This window comes from Desmodus rotundus, chromosome 9 (genome assembly GCF_022682495.2).
Source record: "Desmodus rotundus isolate HL8 chromosome 9, HLdesRot8A.1, whole genome shotgun sequence".
Lineage (NCBI taxonomy): Eukaryota > Metazoa > Chordata > Mammalia > Chiroptera > Phyllostomidae > Desmodus > Desmodus rotundus.
In genome coordinates this window covers 105,681,627-105,699,003 of record NC_071395.1, presented here as the reverse complement: position 1 = coordinate 105,699,003, position 17,377 = coordinate 105,681,627, and the positions used below count along the sequence as shown (strand labels likewise).

The window sequence follows — 17,377 nt, the reverse complement described above, 5'->3', positions numbered from 1 at the left end:
ATAGCTGGGCGGCTCTCGACGTGTGCCGATGGGGGCGGGGAGAAGCCCTCCTGGGCCCGAACAAAAGCCGGACCCCGGGCGGCTGCGGGAGGCTGGCGCGCTCAGGCTAGTGGACGTTAGGATAGGGCCTCTGTGGACGGAGCGCCGCGCACGGACTTTCGCAGAGGTGAGTAGCGGGTGGCTGCTTTTGTGGGAGGGCTCCCACTTGGCCCAGGAGATTCCTGCCTCCCTCCCTTAGCCCGGAACCGCCTCCACCTGTGCCGGCTTGGTGTTAAAGTGCCCTTCCCGCACCTACTTGGAAGTTTTGGGGGTCTTAGCTTTAGGGTAGCCTTCGTCCGTAACCCCGGCCAGCAGCCACGTGTGACTAACTTCCAACTCTTCCACTTTCCAGTTCCTGGGAGTTTGCACAGGCTTGCCGCCGTCCTTGCTTCTCTTCCCTCCGCCGAATTGCATTTACTCTATGCTGGCGCTCCTCACCTCTTCCCGGGGCCAGTTATCGAGCCTCCTCGGGCTTTATCGGGCCACCTCTTGCCCCCATCCGGTCCCCCCACCGGATGCGGAGGACGGGAAGTAGAGAGATCGGTGGCTACTCGCCCCACTCCGACCTCTCCGAGCCGGGCTCAGGCCCTTCCTCTTAGTTTTGTAGAGTTCACTGAACCCCGCGCCTAAGTGGAGGGAGGGAGCCGGGGCGTGCAGCCGCGGAGAGCCACGCGGGGTCGGGCCGCCCTAGGCTGCCCAAGGCCTGGCCTCGCCTCGAGGACCTGGTCGTAGAGTGGCGACCCTTCTCGCTCTGGAGGTGCCGTCGGGCCAAACCTCTAAACGACAGATGGACGAAGTGCCCGTCTGCCTCCCCACCCCTGGCGCTGACACCGAGCTTGGCTGAAGCAAACCCCTCAAAGGGCCAGAGGATGCTGCTGCCGCCCTCCTGTTGGGCCTGGCAGAAGGCCAGTCTCCGTGCCTGCTGCCCTCTCCAACCTTGGCAGATACTGTGCGGTTCCAAGGAGTTAAGCCATTAGGTGGTCCTTGGCAGTCTGCCTGGGAAGAGGGTTCTGGAGAAGATGGTGAGGAGCAGTGCATAGCACAGTAACTTTGCTCTGTGTTTCAGCCAGTTCCTTCGATTTCTGAAATGATGGCTGAAATGATGGGCGAGGGACAGCTAGCTGGTAGACCCCAGCTGACCAGATGGGTGATTTTCACCTCTTACAAAGCTTCTTAAACAGCTTAGGAGACTTTGATGGAAAGATCCCTCAGACACTGGGCAGCTGGCATCTCTACACCCTCCGTTCGGACACTATGTAGAGGACACTTGCAGAACTGCCCTCTCCTGTACTCCAGGGATTGCCTGTTTCCTCAAAAAAGCCCAATCTTACGGGTACTAACCTTAAAATGCGTACTTTCTGTCTCTCCCAGAGCGAGAACCTAAGTAGCATCCCTGGTGGTTCTGCACCACCAGCTGTGTCCCAGCAGTGCATGCCTGGGGAGCAGGCTCCTTTCTTTCATTCAGCCTTCCCTGTGGGCTGCTTCTGCCCTCAGTGGCTGCTGTACATGAACTCAGCCATGACCCAATGCTGGGTCACATACCCAGTCTGCAGAAAACACCTTGTTCAGCTCATAGGTCCCTCCCTTGGGGGGCGGGGGTGGGGTGGAGGTGGAGAGAGAGAGAGTGAGTGTGTGTGTGTGTGTGTGTGTGTGTGTGTGTGTGTTTCAGGTTCCTTGGCATGATTTCTCCCAAATGGTTTACACATTTACCTGTTATTAGGTAACAGTTTCTTAGGCCCCAAAGCTAACGCCTGGGGTCTCAGCTCTGCCCTGAAACCATTTGCTGCCAGTTTGACAGCGCATTCAGCTTGTGAGGAGGCAGCCGAAGACTGTGCAGGGGGCGGGGTTCCTCCAACCCAGATTGGTATACATTTTAAGTCTTGTTGTCACTAGAACAGTTTTTCACTACAGGTCTGGGGTCATTGGATGTTAATCATAGGCCAGCATCTTCAAATGATACGCACAGTCGGGGACGTGCACACTTTTCTGGGCTTTTCTTTGGATGCTCCAACAAACCTGAGACCTCAGACAGGTTAAGGGCTGCTGTCCCAGAGAGACATCAAGACCCCACTGAATGTTTAAACTTGCCACTTATCTCCACCCAGTTCACTTCCTGGTTTTGTGAGCCCCTCTTAGTGCGTTGGTGAAGATGACGAGGCGAGTCTTTCCCTGCTTTTATTCTGTGATATAAATTCTCTGCCTTGGCTTTGAGAGGGCTTGCCCCACCTAAGCCAGGATGCTCGGGTGGCAAATCCCCGATTTTTGTAAGCTGGCAAGTCTTTTCCTGTGTCGTTCCCCTGCTGTGTCTTCGCTCCCATCCTTCTCTGAGGACCTTGTAGAGATGAGTGCTTGATTCTGATATTTGATCTGATGCTCAAGAAAATTGTGACTTTTCAGCTACAGAAGGTCCCTTTTCTCACCCCGTCCTTTCCAAAGTTCGGTCACTCACTTTTGGCAGGTGCCAGGTTTGGGGGACAGTTGTCCTAGGAGAGTGTGTCGGACTTCTGTCTGACGTAGAGGCTCAGCTGAGGGGCTTCTGCCTCCTGGATTTTGTGATCACTTGTGCCTGACAAGTCGGAACTGCGGAGGGTGGTCAGAAACTGCCCCCTTCTTGCTCTGCTTGATCTGCCCTGGGCTGAACTCTGGGAGGGGGGCGGGAGCAGGTGTACCCATCTGATTTCAGGACCAGTTTTTCTGGTCTGAGTCCGGAAGGTTGGGAAATGGAGCTGAAGTGGGAGGGGGTGGAGGACAGTGAGGCAGTGCTGCTGGCTGAGGCATCTCCTTCCGAAACTCATGCTGAGATGGAGCTAGAAGTCATTGGCGGGGGTGGTGCAGAAAAGGGAATGTCTGCTTTGAGCCCCTTCCCTGCTACCCCACTTTGGGCCAGGCACTAGCCTGAATGCACCCATTGTACCCAACTGGAGACCTGCTGGGAGGCTGAGGGAACCAGCCAAGCCAGGATTAGAACCTGAAGCCCCAGCCTGGCCATTTGGGAGGGAGGTGCGGAGTGGCCCCTGGAAATGGAGACAGGCCTTCCTGTGTGCATAAACCAGCCAGCTCCCGAACTCTGCTCTCCATTACTCACTTGCCTTTTCTCCTCCAGCACATTCAACAGCTTCAGTTCTAGATCTTTGTGGGAGAGACAGGACTGACTTTTCCTCATCCGGCCAAGCTTAGCACAGTGGCTTTGTTTCCCTGCCCGCCCGTTTCTCTCCCCAGCTCATTCTCGTCACTACCCATGGGAGAAAGAGGTGGAAGGGAAATGAAACTGTCGCATAGATTCCCGCTTTTTTTACATGGCATATTCCTTTTAGAAATGGGCTTTTCTCTTGAGTTGAGGTGTGGGGTTTTCTGGAGACCAGGATTAAGAAGGTTTGGGTTCACATTTTGTGTCCCCTGCTAATTGGTTAGGCTTTTTGGGCAAGTTTTTTTTTTAACTCCTCTGAGCTTCTATGTATCTCGGTGCACCTCACAGGACTCACAAAAGGTGAGTTTCTGGACACCTGTGACTGAGGGTGGTTTCAGCCTCCTCCCAGCCCCGGCTCTGTTTGAAGTGACCGGTGCAGGGTGGTCCCCAGGGAGGCCTCTGTTTTGCTCTAAATTAGCAGCTGGGTGACTCAGTGGGCCGGATGGGATGCACTGAAGGCCATAGTTCCCCCGCCCTGTGTTTGCTCTGAACTTGGCCGGGAGAAATGAGCTTTGAGATGATTCTTCTTCTTTGCTTCTCAGGGAGCTGGATCTGGCCAGAGGCTAGCTAAACTTGCCAGCCTGGCCTTCAGCTTGGTGGTGAGTGTAATGTGTAAAGGGGGTGAATCTGGGTGTGGGGTAACAAAACTTGTAGGGGGAGTAAGGCTAGCATTGCACAATTTGGCTGCGCTCCCCACAGGTAACCAAAGGGTGTGTTTCAGTGTCTGTGCCCACCTTGGGTGGGACCAGTGCATAGGTTTGGGCCATACCACTGGTAAGTCGGGTCTCCCCATCCACCTGCCTGTGTTGTGGGGTGAACGTTGTCACCTGTGAGCTGATGTGCCTAGAGGGAACGGACATAGGATGTACGCCAAGAGTGCTAGGGGAAATGCCAGCTTTATATTTCTTTCTAAATACCACCTCTCCTCTCCCACCATCCCCCCCATCCTCCTCTGCATTTGAGATCCCATCCCTCCTGCTAGGCAGCCCTTTTTCTCCCTCTGAGGTGCTGAGATCTGGCTTTATTGTCTGGGGGCCTGTGTCTGCCCTGCTGGAGAAGATAGGGCTTCCATTTTCCGCCCCTTCTGACCAGCTCCTCTTCCCCCAACAGGCAGAGCAGGTCCCTCTGCAGCCATGTCGGCCAAGGCGATTTCAGAGCAGACGGGCAAAGAACTCCTTTACAGGTACATCTGCACCACGTCGGCCATCCAGAACCGGTTCAAGTATGCCCGGGTCACCCCTGACACAGACTGGGCCCGCCTGCTGCAGGACCACCCCTGGCTGCTCAGCCAGGTGAGTTCGCCCCCATCCTGGGCCCTTTACCCAGGCCCGGGGCCCAAGGAAGCGAAAGCGCTCGGTTGTTGGAGATGTCCACGTGGGTCGTGTGAAGGCAGACTGCCCACAGCGGTGGGCAGCATGCAGTGGGCTGAGCAGGGTTTGGGGTTCAGCTCCCCGCATGTTGAGGTGCCCTGGCCGGGCACGCAGAGAGCATGGGTTTGGAACTGGACAAGCGAGCCCCAGTGGCAGCTGTCGGTTTATTAACCGTGTGGCCTGGACCAAACCATTCTACCTCTCCGAGTTTCACGGGCATAACACTCGCCACGTGAGCCGTGAGGGTGAGCAGTAAGGTCTGGAAAGCAGTTAGCAGGCTGCCTGTCACTGGGGTAGATGCCCAGTAAAAAATAGGTATGTGCCACCCCCCAGCTCCCCCCACCACCACCCCCTGAAGTGGGGCACATCACGAATGTCAGGGCCGTGAGAGAGTGTGACGTTGTAGTTGACGTAGAATTGCTGATGGCGTGGGGCGGGGGCAGCCTGGCATACAGGCTCTTCTTCAGATCCCTGCAGGGCCACTTTGGGGAGGGCTTGGGAGCTTTAGACTAATGCGGCAGGGCCCAGAGAGCAGGACTAGGACCGAGGGTGGGGTTCCAGGGATGCATGTTCCCTCCCTCTGGGAGGCAGCCCAGCCAAAGGGGGGGCTGCCTCTGGAAGCAGTGGATTTCCCGGCACCGGAAGTATAGGAACAGTGGCTGGGGGCTGCTTGCTGGGCTTGTAGACAGGGTTCAAGCCCAGGGGTATGGTTGGCCTCTAAGGTCCTTTGTCAACCCAAGGCTCTCTCTCTCTCTGTTCTTCCTTTTGGAGCATGGGCTGGTCCATACGCTGAGTGTGAGGGAGACAAAATCTGTAGGTTAAACCTAAAGCTTAGTTTATCGAAGTTAAGACACCTCACGGGGGAGGGCAGGGAATCATTTATTCAGCAGGTGTTTGGGGAGCACCTGTTCTGTGCCAGGTCCTATCCTGGGCACAGACAGTTCTAGATTCCTGGTTGTTAAAAAGGAGATGTGGGTTGAGACAGGTGAGGGAAGTTTCCAAGAGCTGACTCTAAGGGAGGGGTGGGATTGGTTTGGGGAGTGGAAGCCACCCAGGCTATCCTGTGCTTTGGGCCCCCAAACTGTCACCTCTTATTCTACCCTCTCTTTCCTTGTTCTAAATACAAACCCCTCCTGTTCCAGAGCTTGGTGGTCAAGCCAGACCAGTTGATCAAACGGCGTGGAAAGCTGGGCCTGGTTGGGGTCAACCTCACTCTGGATGGAGTCAAGAGCTGGCTGAAGCCACGGCTGGGCCAGGAAGCCACAGTGAGTCTGGGTGTAGGGTTGGGGTGCCGTGCTGTGGTAGCCTCTAGATCAGCAACCCCATGGTTCACTGCGCACTGGTCAGGTTGTGGCCTGGGGGAGGTAGGAATCCTGCGGGGCTGGCAGATTCAGCGGGGCCAGCCTGGGTGCTCACTCCCAGCTCCCCCAGTCAGGGAACAGCCAGACGTGCTGCACAAGGAACCCCGGGACGATACGAGAGGCAGGCGGAAGTGGTCTGCTTCTCTGTTGGCAATCTGAGATGGAAATTCCTTTCTTTTCAATTTCCGGAAAGGGTGTGTGTGTGGTAGCTCGTCATGACGGGCAAAGCCTGAGAGGGTGGGGAAAGGAGCTGAAGGAGAGACGTGCAGAATCACTTAGGCGGAGATGTGATTGGGCGAGACCTAGGAAGTGGCAGTACTACTGACGACTAAGTGTAATTCTTGGCCTCTGGCTTGGTGACTAATCTTGACTCTGTAGATGAGAGAGCTAAAGTGAAACGTGGCGTAGGAAGGCTAAGAGATGCTCAGAAATAAAATTGCATTTCTTCTCTCTACCAGAGGGACCGGAGGACTGAAGGGAGGGATGGGCAGAGGCGTGGCTTAGACTGGGGAGGATGTGCGGTCCACACCTGCCTGTGCCCCACCTGGGGTGACTGGACTGGGGGTGATTGTTTGCCTCCTCGGCTGACCCAGAAGGAGGGTGAAGGCGGCAGTGGGGCCATCTCCCTCTCTGATTGGGCTTTCTTAAACCAGCTCTTTGTGTTCATTCCCAGTTTCTGGCCCTCATAGTAAAGAGGGTTCCTCAAAGTTGTACATGAGCCTGGGGGGCTGAAGGATCTTGACCTTTGTGCTGCCAGGCCTTTGGGGAGAGGACAGCAGGGCTGGGGGCTCAGTGTCCCCAGGGAGGTCCTCACGCTCCCCTCGTCCCCACCAGCTGGTGAGGGGTTGTCGGGAGGTCGGAGCCGGCAGCAGCTTGGCTCAGGAGCGGCTCATTGCCTCCGATGGGTCACTGTCTGGTCTCTGACTCAGCAGTGACGCCGGGCAGGTGGGGCTTCAGGACACACTGTGATGGAGGCTGTCTCCTCGGCTGCCACCAGGGACCCACTTAAACTGATGAGCTCTGCAGGCCTGTTGTGGTCAGCCATGAAAGTCTGTGCGGAAAAGTGTTCCTGATCAAGCTCTTACTCTCCTCTTCCCGCCCCCTCCTGCCCCCACCCCGCCCTTCCCCGTGCTGGACTCTCCTTCCAGGCTGGCTGTCCCTGCCTGAGCTCTGAGGTCGATGGCCTTGGTCTGTCTGAGCTCTTTAATTTGTGTGCTGGCGGGGAGGGAGATGGCCCCTGATCTGTGCTCAGGGGCTGGGGCAGAGTCGCAGCTCGTTTATCACCCTTCAGAGCAGGCAGGGAAAGAACGTGCAAGGTCAGTACATGTCGAAGTGTGGCCGGCACAAGGACAAGCGGGTGCAACAGGGGATCTCATGAGGACTTCTGTGGCTTAGGGCAGCGGATTTCCGCCTTTTTCATCTTGTGGCACACGGACTACTAAAACTCCGAGGCACACCAGAATATATTTCTTTGCCGATCTGACAAAAAATCAGGTATAGTTTTGATTCATTCACACCAGACAGCAATTGTTTGTTGTATTGGACGTTGTCATTTTTTTATTTGACCTTCCAAGGGCGAAGAGGTCAGTGTCCCTGACAAAATAGGCAGGCATCGCATGTTTTAAAAATGCCTGCGGCACAGCAGTTGAAAATTGCTGGCTGGGGGTCTGTGGCCCGGAAAAGTCTCTCTTTGCCGAGCGTCGTGGCGGCAGTGCAGGGGCTCCACCACCGATGAGAAGGTGACGTGGAGGGAGCAGAGGTGCCACCTCCCTCTGACCTGGGGAGGAAGACTTGCTGTCCGCCTGAGCTTTCCCTCCCCCATCTCTGCAGGTGGGCAAGGCCAGAGGCTTCCTCAAGAACTTCCTGATCGAGCCCTTTGTTCCACACAGTCAGGTAGGTGTGAGGTGGCTCCAGGCTGGGTCCCCTCTCCCCCTGAGCCTTGTGCCTACTGCCCCTCAAATGATAAAAGGGGAGCTCCCACTGCTGGAGACAAATCAAAGGTGCCAGCGTCTAGGAAGCTACACTGAAGGCCTGAGGGGCCCACGGAGCAGGGGTCCAAGATGAAGGAAAGGGCTTAGTTTGCAGCTGGAGGAGGTGGTGCTGGTGGCTTCCCAGTGCTGAGATGAGAAGGACTTGAAGGCAGAGACCCTCCCTGAGACCAGCAAGGCTCTGTCTGCTGGCTCAGTCTGGACTGTCACCCAGCAAGGCAGTGGCCTCTCTTCTCTTCTTGTGCCCCAGAGGGAGGTGGTAAACAGGTCTCCCCAGTGAATGTTCTCCATGGGCTTTAGAAATGAGACCACGGGGATCAGGCTCCGTGTCCCCCAGCTCAGTGCCCCCACCCACGTGGTGCTCTTGTTCCCTGTAAGGCGGAGGAGTTCTACGTCTGCATCTATGCTACCCGAGAAGGGGACTACGTCCTGTTCCACCATGAAGGGGGGGTGGACGTGGGCGACGTGGACGCCAAAGCGAAGAAGCTGCTTGTCGGGGTGGACGAGAAGCTGAATCCTGAGGACATCAAGAAACACCTACTGGTCCACGCCCCTGAAGACAAGAAAGAGTTGAGTGAGAGGGTCTGTAGGGATGTGGTTGGGGGGGTAGGGAAGGCCGGCGGGCTCTGGGCGCACCAGGGAGAGCAGAGTGGTCTTCCTTGTCTGGGTGGGAGGTGGGGAGCAGGTGGTAGGCACTCCGGCAAATGCTCCTGCCCCCCCAGCGGTCCCGAGGAGGGGAGCTAGCTGGCTGAGACTGAAACACGCCATCAGCGGCCCTCACCTTGCCCCTGTCTGTCTGGCACCTCCTCCACTGGCTCCCTGCCTGACAGCTCCTTTCCGCCTCAGCGGCTGAAGAGTGATGCCCAGGGAGCGGGCTTGGCAGAGGAAAGCAGGGGGGTCGGCGGGGTGTCAGGATGGCGGGGAGTGGAGCTGTCAGTGGCAGCGACATTGCTGCTGAGCCTGCTCATCAGTGGATTGCTCATCTCTCTCTCCTTCCCCGTTTAGCATTCTGGCCAGTTTTATCTCCGGCCTCTTCAATTTCTACGAGGATCTCTACTTCACGTACCTCGAGATCAACCCCCTGGGTAACTGGCTCTGCAGGGCTGGGACGGGGCGTGGGTCGGTTACAGCAGGGTGCCAGTGCCCGTAGGGACGTGGCATGGATGAGCAGAGGACCAGGCCTCCTTGTGCGGAGGGCAGGGCAGGCAAGTGTGCGTGGGCAGAGGGATCTCCGGGCTCACTGAGCGCAGGCTTCTGTTCCTGAGCTCTCAGAAGACTGTGATTGGTCCTCTTTCACCAGCTCCAGCCTCTTCCTTTGGCCTTGACTTGTTCTGTGATGGGGAAGGCCTGTGCACTCTGAGGCTGTGCCTGCCCGTGGGCTATACTGTTCACCCAGCAGCCTGGCTGCCTCTGCACTGGCCTGACCCCTCAGGCCCTCCTCCTTTCCTCTCTGTGCCCTCGGAGGCCCCGCCTCCGGGAGTTGGTCAATCATTGATCCCCAAGGTCTGGAAGCCTCAGCTGAGCCTGTCAGGGAGGTCGGTCGGTGGTGTGATCTGGCTGTGGCCAGGGCTTCTCAGGGCAAAGTCCTGATTCCAGACCCAGCTGGGGATACAGCCACTCTAATGGGCCAGATGGTTCTGTGCTGACTTAATTAGCTAAATGGCCCGGGGGGAAAGGGAAGATGGATGTCCAGTGAGGTGGCAGTAAAGGCGCCCTGCTGGCCAGGGCCCAGCACACCCGCGCAGCTTCCTGACTCCCCTGCCCACCACCTGACCGTGAGGCTTCCCCCAGCCTGTACCTTTAAACATTTTTTTTTTAATGGCAGGGCTATGGATGGGTAGATGGTTAGATATTTAAGGCACATTGTGTAGCATTTTATGAAATGTTTAAAAATTGCATAGCAACTAAAACAGACTTTCCTGTCATATTACCTGTAGGTCAGGGAGGAGGAAACTGGTCTTAAAGGATTTGTTTTTCCTTTGATGGGGGAGAGCTGTGTCTCCATGAGAATTGTTAGGCCTGTGTGGGACCTAGACCCCGTGGAAGAGTGGTGTGTGGGAAGTCTGGGGGGGTCGGCGGCTGGTGGTCACCTCTGCCTGGGGCAGGTGTCTGACCGCCTCCGCCTTTCTCGCAGTGGTGACCAAAGATGGCGTCTACGTCCTTGACTTGGCAGCCAAGGTGGATGCCACTGCGGACTACATCTGCAAAGTGAAGTGGGGCGATATAGAGTTCCCTCCCCCCTTCGGGCGAGAGGCTTATCCGGAGGTAAGGCTGGCTGGGGGGATGGAGAGTGATGGGGGCGGGGCGGGTGACCAATCTCGGATGAGCATTGGCCCCCCCCTGTGGGTGGTATATTTGGCAGGGAAAGGAAGGTGGAGAGCCATTTAATTTTCTTAAAACCCCAAGGGGGGTTGGGGGTAGGAGTCAGCCAAGGCTCTGAATCCCGGCCAGAAATCCTTTTAGACATCTCTCTCAATCAGCCTCCCTGGGCTCTTAACTTGATTTGTTGCTTCTTTATAATTCCGAATGGCTCCTCTAATCTGTCAGGAAGGTAGTTCTGTCTTCCACTTGCTGAGAATTTTAATTGCTCCTTTCCACCCCATCCTCTCTGAGGTCCTCGTAGCAGAATGAGTCCTGCACGACATGACATAAACCCAGGCCAAGGGAAGTGGCTGGGCTGGGGGAAGGGGTGGGACACAGGTGGGGGGAGGGTTGTGGGATCTAGGTGACAGGCACTTGGAGGGGGTGCCAGTGAGGAAACAGTGACGCAGCAAGGCTTGGGACTTGGGCAGAGAGCCAAGGACTTGAAGTCCCAGAAAGGAATCAGGAAGTTTGTCCCCAGGTGGTGACAGTGGCAGTGGGGGTTTTCGGGGCATGAAGATGCCATCATGTTTTGTCCCAGGCACATAGGGTCCCACACAGCCTCTCCTCCCTGGCCCTCTTAAAGCAGCCGAGCACCTCTTCATATGTCTCCAGGGGAGAGGAGGGGCCCGAGGACCTGGGACCTAGGTGAAGGGGGTGCCTCCGGACCCACCTGTATTGTGGTCTGGTCCCTAGGAAGCCTACATTGCAGACCTGGATGCCAAAAGTGGGGCGAGCCTGAAGCTGACCTTGCTGAACCCCAAAGGGAGGATCTGGACCATGGTGGCGGGAGGTGGTGCCTCTGTCGTATACAGGTGACTGAGGGGTCTGCTGACGGGGGTGCCAGTCAAGTCCACAGGTATGTGGCCTGGGTCAAGTGCTTCACCTCTGGGCGTCTCTAGTTCCTTGCTTGGTGCAGAGCAGGAATCGTGGGGCATGCTGGAGGGGTCCATGCATCTTCCCGTTTGCTACAGAAGGATGTTATTTTGATTTAAGTTTTTGGAATTAGTGATGTGGGTTCCACGTAAGGGTACAACACATACGGAAAACAAACCAGAAAGTGAATGTTGCTGCCCACCCCCCCGCCCCCACACACACCCCAGGTCACCACGGTAAACACTTCGCTGTGTATACTTCCAGGCATCTTAGCACCTGTGGAAGTATGTGTCCCTTCACACTTCATAGAAATATTGGGACCCTAGTCCACACCATTTGGTAATTGGTGGTTTTCCACTTGAAGCCCAGTGGACATCTGCTCCTTTCTAGGCCTATGATTGGCCAGCCACATTCCCTTCCGTGCTTGGCTAGGCTTCCCTCTGGCGACAGTCGTTCTCCATCTCTGTGGGGCAGCCTGGCGGAGACTCTGGGAATGAGCATTGTTTCTTTGTGCTGGAGGCGCTCTTTGCTCACTTCACTCGCCATTGTCCGTCAGTCGAGGGCCCCACGGTGGCAGCCAGCGCTGGCAGAGTACGCTGCCCAGGAGAGCCTGATGCAGCACCGTTCACCTCGAGTGTGGCTTGTGTGGGGCTTGGGGCCTGAGGTCTGAGGAGTCAGGTCCGTAGTCTGGCTTCAGGGCTGGGGGGGGTGTCTGTGTGTTCTCCTGGTCACCAGGCTGCCACCCTCTGCTGCTCGAGTCGGAGCCAGCACTGACTTCCGTGTCTCCCTGGCAGTGACACCATCTGCGATCTGGGGGGTGTCAACGAGCTGGCGAACTACGGGGAGTACTCGGGCGCCCCCAGCGAGCAGCAGACCTATGACTATGCCAAGACGATCCTGTCCCTCATGACCCGAGAGAAGCACCCAGAAGGTGAGACACACGCACTCCCTTCTCAGGACGGCCCCGTGCGCTACAGGGAGCAGCTTTGGGCTGGCAGGCACCGAGGTTGTGGTCCCGGTCCTTTGCAACCCAGGGCTGGTCATTTAGCTTCCAGACCCCAGCTTCCTCTGCTGGGCAGTGACAGCGTCTGTTGGAGGGGGTCTCTGAGAAGGTGAGGAGGTGACTTAAAGCCCCGTGAGCAGGGTGTGAGGGAGGAGGTGAGGCGTGCGCTCTCTCCGGCTGCTGTAAACTCGGTTCATAGACATTTATTAACCGGGTAGAGTGAGGTTCCCACCAGGGACGTCCAGAAACCAAGCTGGATCTCTGGATGGCCATCTAGGAATTATGTAGAGATTCTGTGGGTTTGATTAACCACCTGCTCCGTGGTTGGGGGATGGCGAGTGGAGCCGATAAGCCTGAGCCATCAGGAGAGACTAGCCTGCGTCCTCCACCTCTGCACGGACACCTCCTGAGAGCTGGGGGACCCTCGCTCAGATGAGAGAACTCTCAGTCGGCTTTCTGCTAATGCTCAAGTCCACCTTTCTAACCCTTGTTTGACGTCTCTCTTACCACAAACCCAGGCAAGATTCTCATCATCGGAGGCAGCATTGCGAACTTCACCAACGTGGCCGCCACGTTCAAGGTAAGCAGCCGCAATGACTGCGGTTTCCGGGGAGCGTGGGGGAACCAGGGAAGGGAGGTTCTGACAAGCAAGGCTTGAGAAGAAACAAGTTCCCATGACTTACCCAGTCCAGACAGGTCCCTGGTGGAGGAAGCAGAAAACCCTGGGGCAGATCTGGGCCTGAGGCTGTGTCTCTGGGCAGGCAGCTGGCACTCACTGGGCCGAAACCCTCCCATCCCCCTTTCGGGACCAGTTCTTAAAGAACTGTCTCAATGGCCCCTCATTTTCAACCCTCCATTGTGAGGCTCTGGGTTCTCTGCAGCTGCTGGTCTTTCATCTCAGTCTCCAGCCCCTTCTCCAAAAGGTCAGAATGAGGAAACCCTTCTGATGGCCTGGGGCCCCTGCTCACCCGGCCAGGGGCTGTCAGCCGGGGTCCTGTACACGGTCAGGGCTATGGGCACACAGCTTTAAAGTGTGACTGCCGGTCAGCCAGGATGACAGAGCTGACGTATTTCAGGGGTCGGTACCCTCAAGCAGCCACCTCAGGAGGCCATTTATTACTCCCCACTGCCAGGTGCTCATTGAAGCCATTCGTGGGAATGTGCCCTGTCTGGTACTTTCAAGTAGGTTTTGAGAACAATGAATGAATAAACATTAACCTTGAAAGTCTGTGCTCTCAAGAAGTGGAGGACCAGGCCTCATCAGTCCTGCCTAAAACAGGGTGTCCCTAATTGGACCTGATTCTGCAGACAAATCTGAAATGGGACAAATCTGCAAGCTTTGCTGTAACCTCCGAGCGACCCTACGATAAAGCCAGCACGGGTGTTGAGGGCGGGTTGGGTCCGGAGCAGGGACTGGGTAAAGCCTTGGGTGGCAGAAGGTAGGCTCCTGACTCAGACAGCCAGCCCCGTGTCTGCTCAGACGAAACTGGTGCACACCCGTGCATTCCCTGAAGTTTCCAGAGTTGACCCTCGATGTGAGCACTGCTCCCTAAGCCTCGAAGAAGCTCTCACAGGGCGTTGGCGTTTGAGTGGTCTGTGCCTTGCTCCCTGTGAGAACTCTTGGGTGAGACCCCAGCGTAGATCATCCCCCCACCCCGAACTGCGGTAAGATAGCAAAATGACCATAGACGGGATGAGAGACCCCCCAAGTCTCACTGATTCTGGGAGCCCGGCTCCCCATTCACTGAGGGGTGGCACTCCCGAGTACTCCAGAGTCTCCTCTCAGCATCTTTACGAGCGATTGCAGCCCCCAGGCCTGTGGGTAGCTCGTGCGCAGCCCAGTCCACACACACAAAACTTGGTTGCCGGGGCTTGCCACGCGTCACGAGAAGCAGCCTTGTTCCACACACCCTGGTACGTTTGTTCATCGTGGTCATCAATCATTAATTTACGGCTGCCTCATTTTTGGTCACCTGTCTGTCTGTCCCTTTGTGCTTCTAGGGCATCGTGAGAGCAATTCGCGATTACCAGGGCCCCCTGAAGGAGCATGAGGTCACCATCTTTGTCCGAAGAGGTGGCCCCAACTATCAGGAGGGCTTGCGGGTGATGGGAGAAGTTGGTAAGATGGGGACCTTCTCTCTCCCTCCCACCCCGAGGGTCACGGCCTGCTTCCTTGGGAGCCCTTCCACCTGCTCCTGCTTGCACTTCCTGCTCTCTGGCCTAGACCGGTCCTAAGCTCCAGAGTGGGCAGGAAAGCATTTTCGTCTCACAAATACTTGTGGAGCACCTGCTCTGTGCGAGCGCTGGAGTTGCGGCCACGCACACGGCACGTGACAGCCAGCCAAGTCCTCATGTGGTTAAGGACATTGACTGCGATGTCAGGCCGCGCTGGGTGTGGAAGGAGAACAGAGCAGGACAGGGCAGGTGAAGGGGTGGTGTGTGTGTGGCGGGGCGGGGGGGGGGGGGGCGGTTTTCTGTGGGGTGATGAGAGAATGCTTGACTGAAAAGGTGGCTTTCAGCCAAAGACCTGGAGGAGAGGAGGGTGCCGCTCAGTGGCAACTGTCTGTGGAGGAAGGGCAAGTTTGGGACCCCGAAGGGGGAGCAGGCCAGCGTGTGCAGGCCGGCAGGGTGGCCCAGGGAGGGGCTGAGGGAGCAAGGGGCAGGGTGTGGGAGACGAGGCACAGAGGTGGCCGGCGCAGACGCGTGGGGGCTAGCGAGGGACCCTGGGTCAGCAGCCGTGGGAGGCCTGGCCAGAGGAGCGACACGGTTTGCCTTGATTTGGAAGGGTTATTGTAGCTGCTGGGTGCACAGCAGACCAGAGGGCAGCCAGGGTGGAAGCAGGGAGCGCTCTTAAGAGGCGGCGGCAGAGTCCGGCACAGTGGTGGCCTGGATGTGGGGGAAGAGGGCAGGGCTCTGGTGGGACAGGAAAGCTGAGGGAGGAGAGGGCCTGGCATCTGTTTTGGTTTCCTTTATCCCTTGTGTGTTCAGAGTGGCTCCTGCAAGTTCACAAGATGTCAAACTCTGAGCTTTCAAGAAGTCTGGGGCCATAGTCAGGACTATCAGGTCTCCCTGAGTTGACCTGATGGAGCCTGGAATACGTGGGCTTTGTGACCAGCAGCTTTGGTCTTGAGTAGAATGCGGCCCCCATTGCTAAGTGGGTGTGCAGCAAGGGCTCATGTGAAGTGCCAGCGGGGTGACAGTCAGGAGATGCTTGTGCTCAGTGAGTGTGTTGTGTGATTAGAGAGGCAAAACCTGCTCATTTTCCCGTTTTTCCAAATCTGGTGTCCATGGCGAACACCACACCTGCCTCTATCAGTTGAAGCATTGCCGAATTCTAGCTCCCCACAGAAGTGTGTACCCACCACGGGCCTGGCCTCCGGTACGGTGCAGTGAATGTCACTTGGTCATGGTTGGAACACTGAACCAGTAAACTGTTGTTGGGACAAGACGCTGTCAGAAAGGGCTCAGTGTAGGGTGAAGCAAGCAGGGAGGTGTGGAGGGGAGCGGCTGTCAAGGTCATTGGGAGGTGGCGTTTGGGCCGAATGATGAGAACAGCTGGGTGAAACCTGGGTGAGGGCTCCCTGCAGAGCAGGAGTGGGGCCAGTGCTGAAGGACAGTGGCCAGGCTGGGGGTTGGAGAGCCAGGACCCAGGCTGTGCACGGGGGGAGCGCGGACTGATGATGCTTCTGGGTCACCTGGGAGTGTCAGCAAGGCTGTTCTCACTCTTAGCAGGAACCCACTGGGTGATGAAGATACGACAGCTGACGTGGGTAATTGGTCCTGCACAGGAAGTGCCAGGTGCTAGGCAGGACTGTAGAGGACCTGTGCAGAGTCACGTAGACTCAGGCGCTGATCTGAGCACTTGGATGATGGACTCTTCCCTCCTCCACAGGGAAGACCACCGGGATCCCCATCCACGTGTTTGGCACCGAGACTCACATGACGGCCATTGTGGGCATGGCCCTGGGCCACCGGCCCATCCCCAATCAGCCGCCCACAGCTGCCCACACCGCGAACTTCCTCCTCAACGCCAGCGGGAGCACGTCGGTAGGTGCTGGCTAGCCGTCTTTGTCAGCGCCTCACACCCCCATCCCATCCGGGACATGGCGCCGCTCTTCTGTCCCTAGCCATTTGGGGAAATGGGGGGCAGGTAGTGCGTGGTTGGTTTCACAATCTGCCAGTTTTTTTTCTGTGCCAATCACAGTAGAATAATGGAAAGCCCTGGGTTTTTTAAGTGAGACCTGAGTTCAAATCCTACCGAAGGAGGTACCTCGGCAGTTACTGTACCTGCACAGAGCCTCAGTTTGCTCACCTGGAGCAGGGAGACAATACTAATTCGTGCCTCAGGGGGCTGTTGGAATAGTGCTTTTGGAAGCAGCTTGTATAAAGAACCGTGTGGTACTCAGTTCTTGTTACCTGGTTTCTTTGGGTACTCAAGAACCAGTGGCTTTTCTTTCCAGCTGCTACCTGTGACTTTTACTCCTTTTCCTTGTCTCAACCCAGACTCCAGCCCCCAGCAGGACTGCGTCTTTTTCTGAGACCAGGGCTGATGAGGTGGCTCCTGCAAAGAAGGCCAAGCCCGCTGTGCTCCAAGGTAATTAACTCCCAGTGGTTTTGGACCTTCCCTGTCCCCCTTCCCTTTGTGGGCCTCACTGGGCCAGCAGAGGTGATAGGGGAGGCATTTGGGCTTTGCTGCGAGAGGGCATGGGGCGTGGGATAGGAACAGACGTGAGGATGTGCTAACCCTTCCCTATGGGTTCTGGTGCTGAGAACCCAGCTGGGCCTGGGTCATCTCACTCCTCACCTCTTCTACCCCCTTACCTCCCGTGGGTGAGGGTGAGTTGGACAGGAAGGTTGCGGAGGAGACAGGGTTACAAAAATTCCAGGAGGTGGGTAGGTCTCCCAGACTCTCCTCCTAAGTGGAGGGCAGGGTGAGCTCCCGTATAGTGGTAGTTCCTGCCCACCCCGTCATCCTGGGGCTCCTACGAAGCTGCTGCCTTCCTGAGCCCACTGTAAGGACACGCGCTGTCTACCAGCCCGTTTGTACTTCACCTGCTTTGTGCCCCCTCCTCTGATTCATCAAAGACGAGAGCCCTGGCGGCCAGCGTTCAGTAACCGGCTTTAGTCCCTGCTGGGCTGGCTGGCGTGGCCTGTGCACCCTCTTCCTGGTGCGGGCAGAACGTGCCTGAGGC

The 17,377-nt window shown here is 56.9% G+C and overlaps 1 protein-coding gene across 4 annotated transcripts in view; it reads left to right on the top strand.

The window, feature by feature from the left end:
* ACLY (ATP citrate lyase) overlaps positions 1 to 17,377 on the top strand; it is a 40,260-nt gene continuing 22,883 nt past the window's right edge. For 2 of the 4 annotated variants that reach the window (XM_024553496.4, XM_024553495.4), the window contains exons 1-13: positions 1 to 170; positions 4,337 to 4,518; positions 5,739 to 5,861; positions 7,788 to 7,850; positions 8,324 to 8,514; positions 8,951 to 9,030; positions 10,080 to 10,210; positions 11,003 to 11,121; positions 11,977 to 12,113; positions 12,704 to 12,765; positions 14,187 to 14,304; positions 16,078 to 16,232; positions 16,689 to 16,779. In XM_024553496.4, the coding sequence (XP_024409264.1) occupies positions 29 to 170; positions 4,337 to 4,518; positions 5,739 to 5,861; positions 7,788 to 7,850; positions 8,324 to 8,514; positions 8,951 to 9,030; positions 10,080 to 10,210; positions 11,003 to 11,121; positions 11,977 to 12,113; positions 12,704 to 12,765; positions 14,187 to 14,304; positions 16,078 to 16,232; positions 16,689 to 16,779 (1,594 nt within the window). In that variant the 5' untranslated portion in view covers positions 1 to 28. The remainder of the gene's footprint in view (positions 171 to 4,336; positions 4,519 to 5,738; positions 5,862 to 7,787; positions 7,851 to 8,323; positions 8,515 to 8,950; positions 9,031 to 10,079; positions 10,211 to 11,002; positions 11,122 to 11,976; positions 12,114 to 12,703; positions 12,766 to 14,186; positions 14,305 to 16,077; positions 16,233 to 16,688; positions 16,780 to 17,377) is intronic. The other 2 variants (XM_024553493.4, XM_024553494.4) reach the window with 2 other exon arrangements.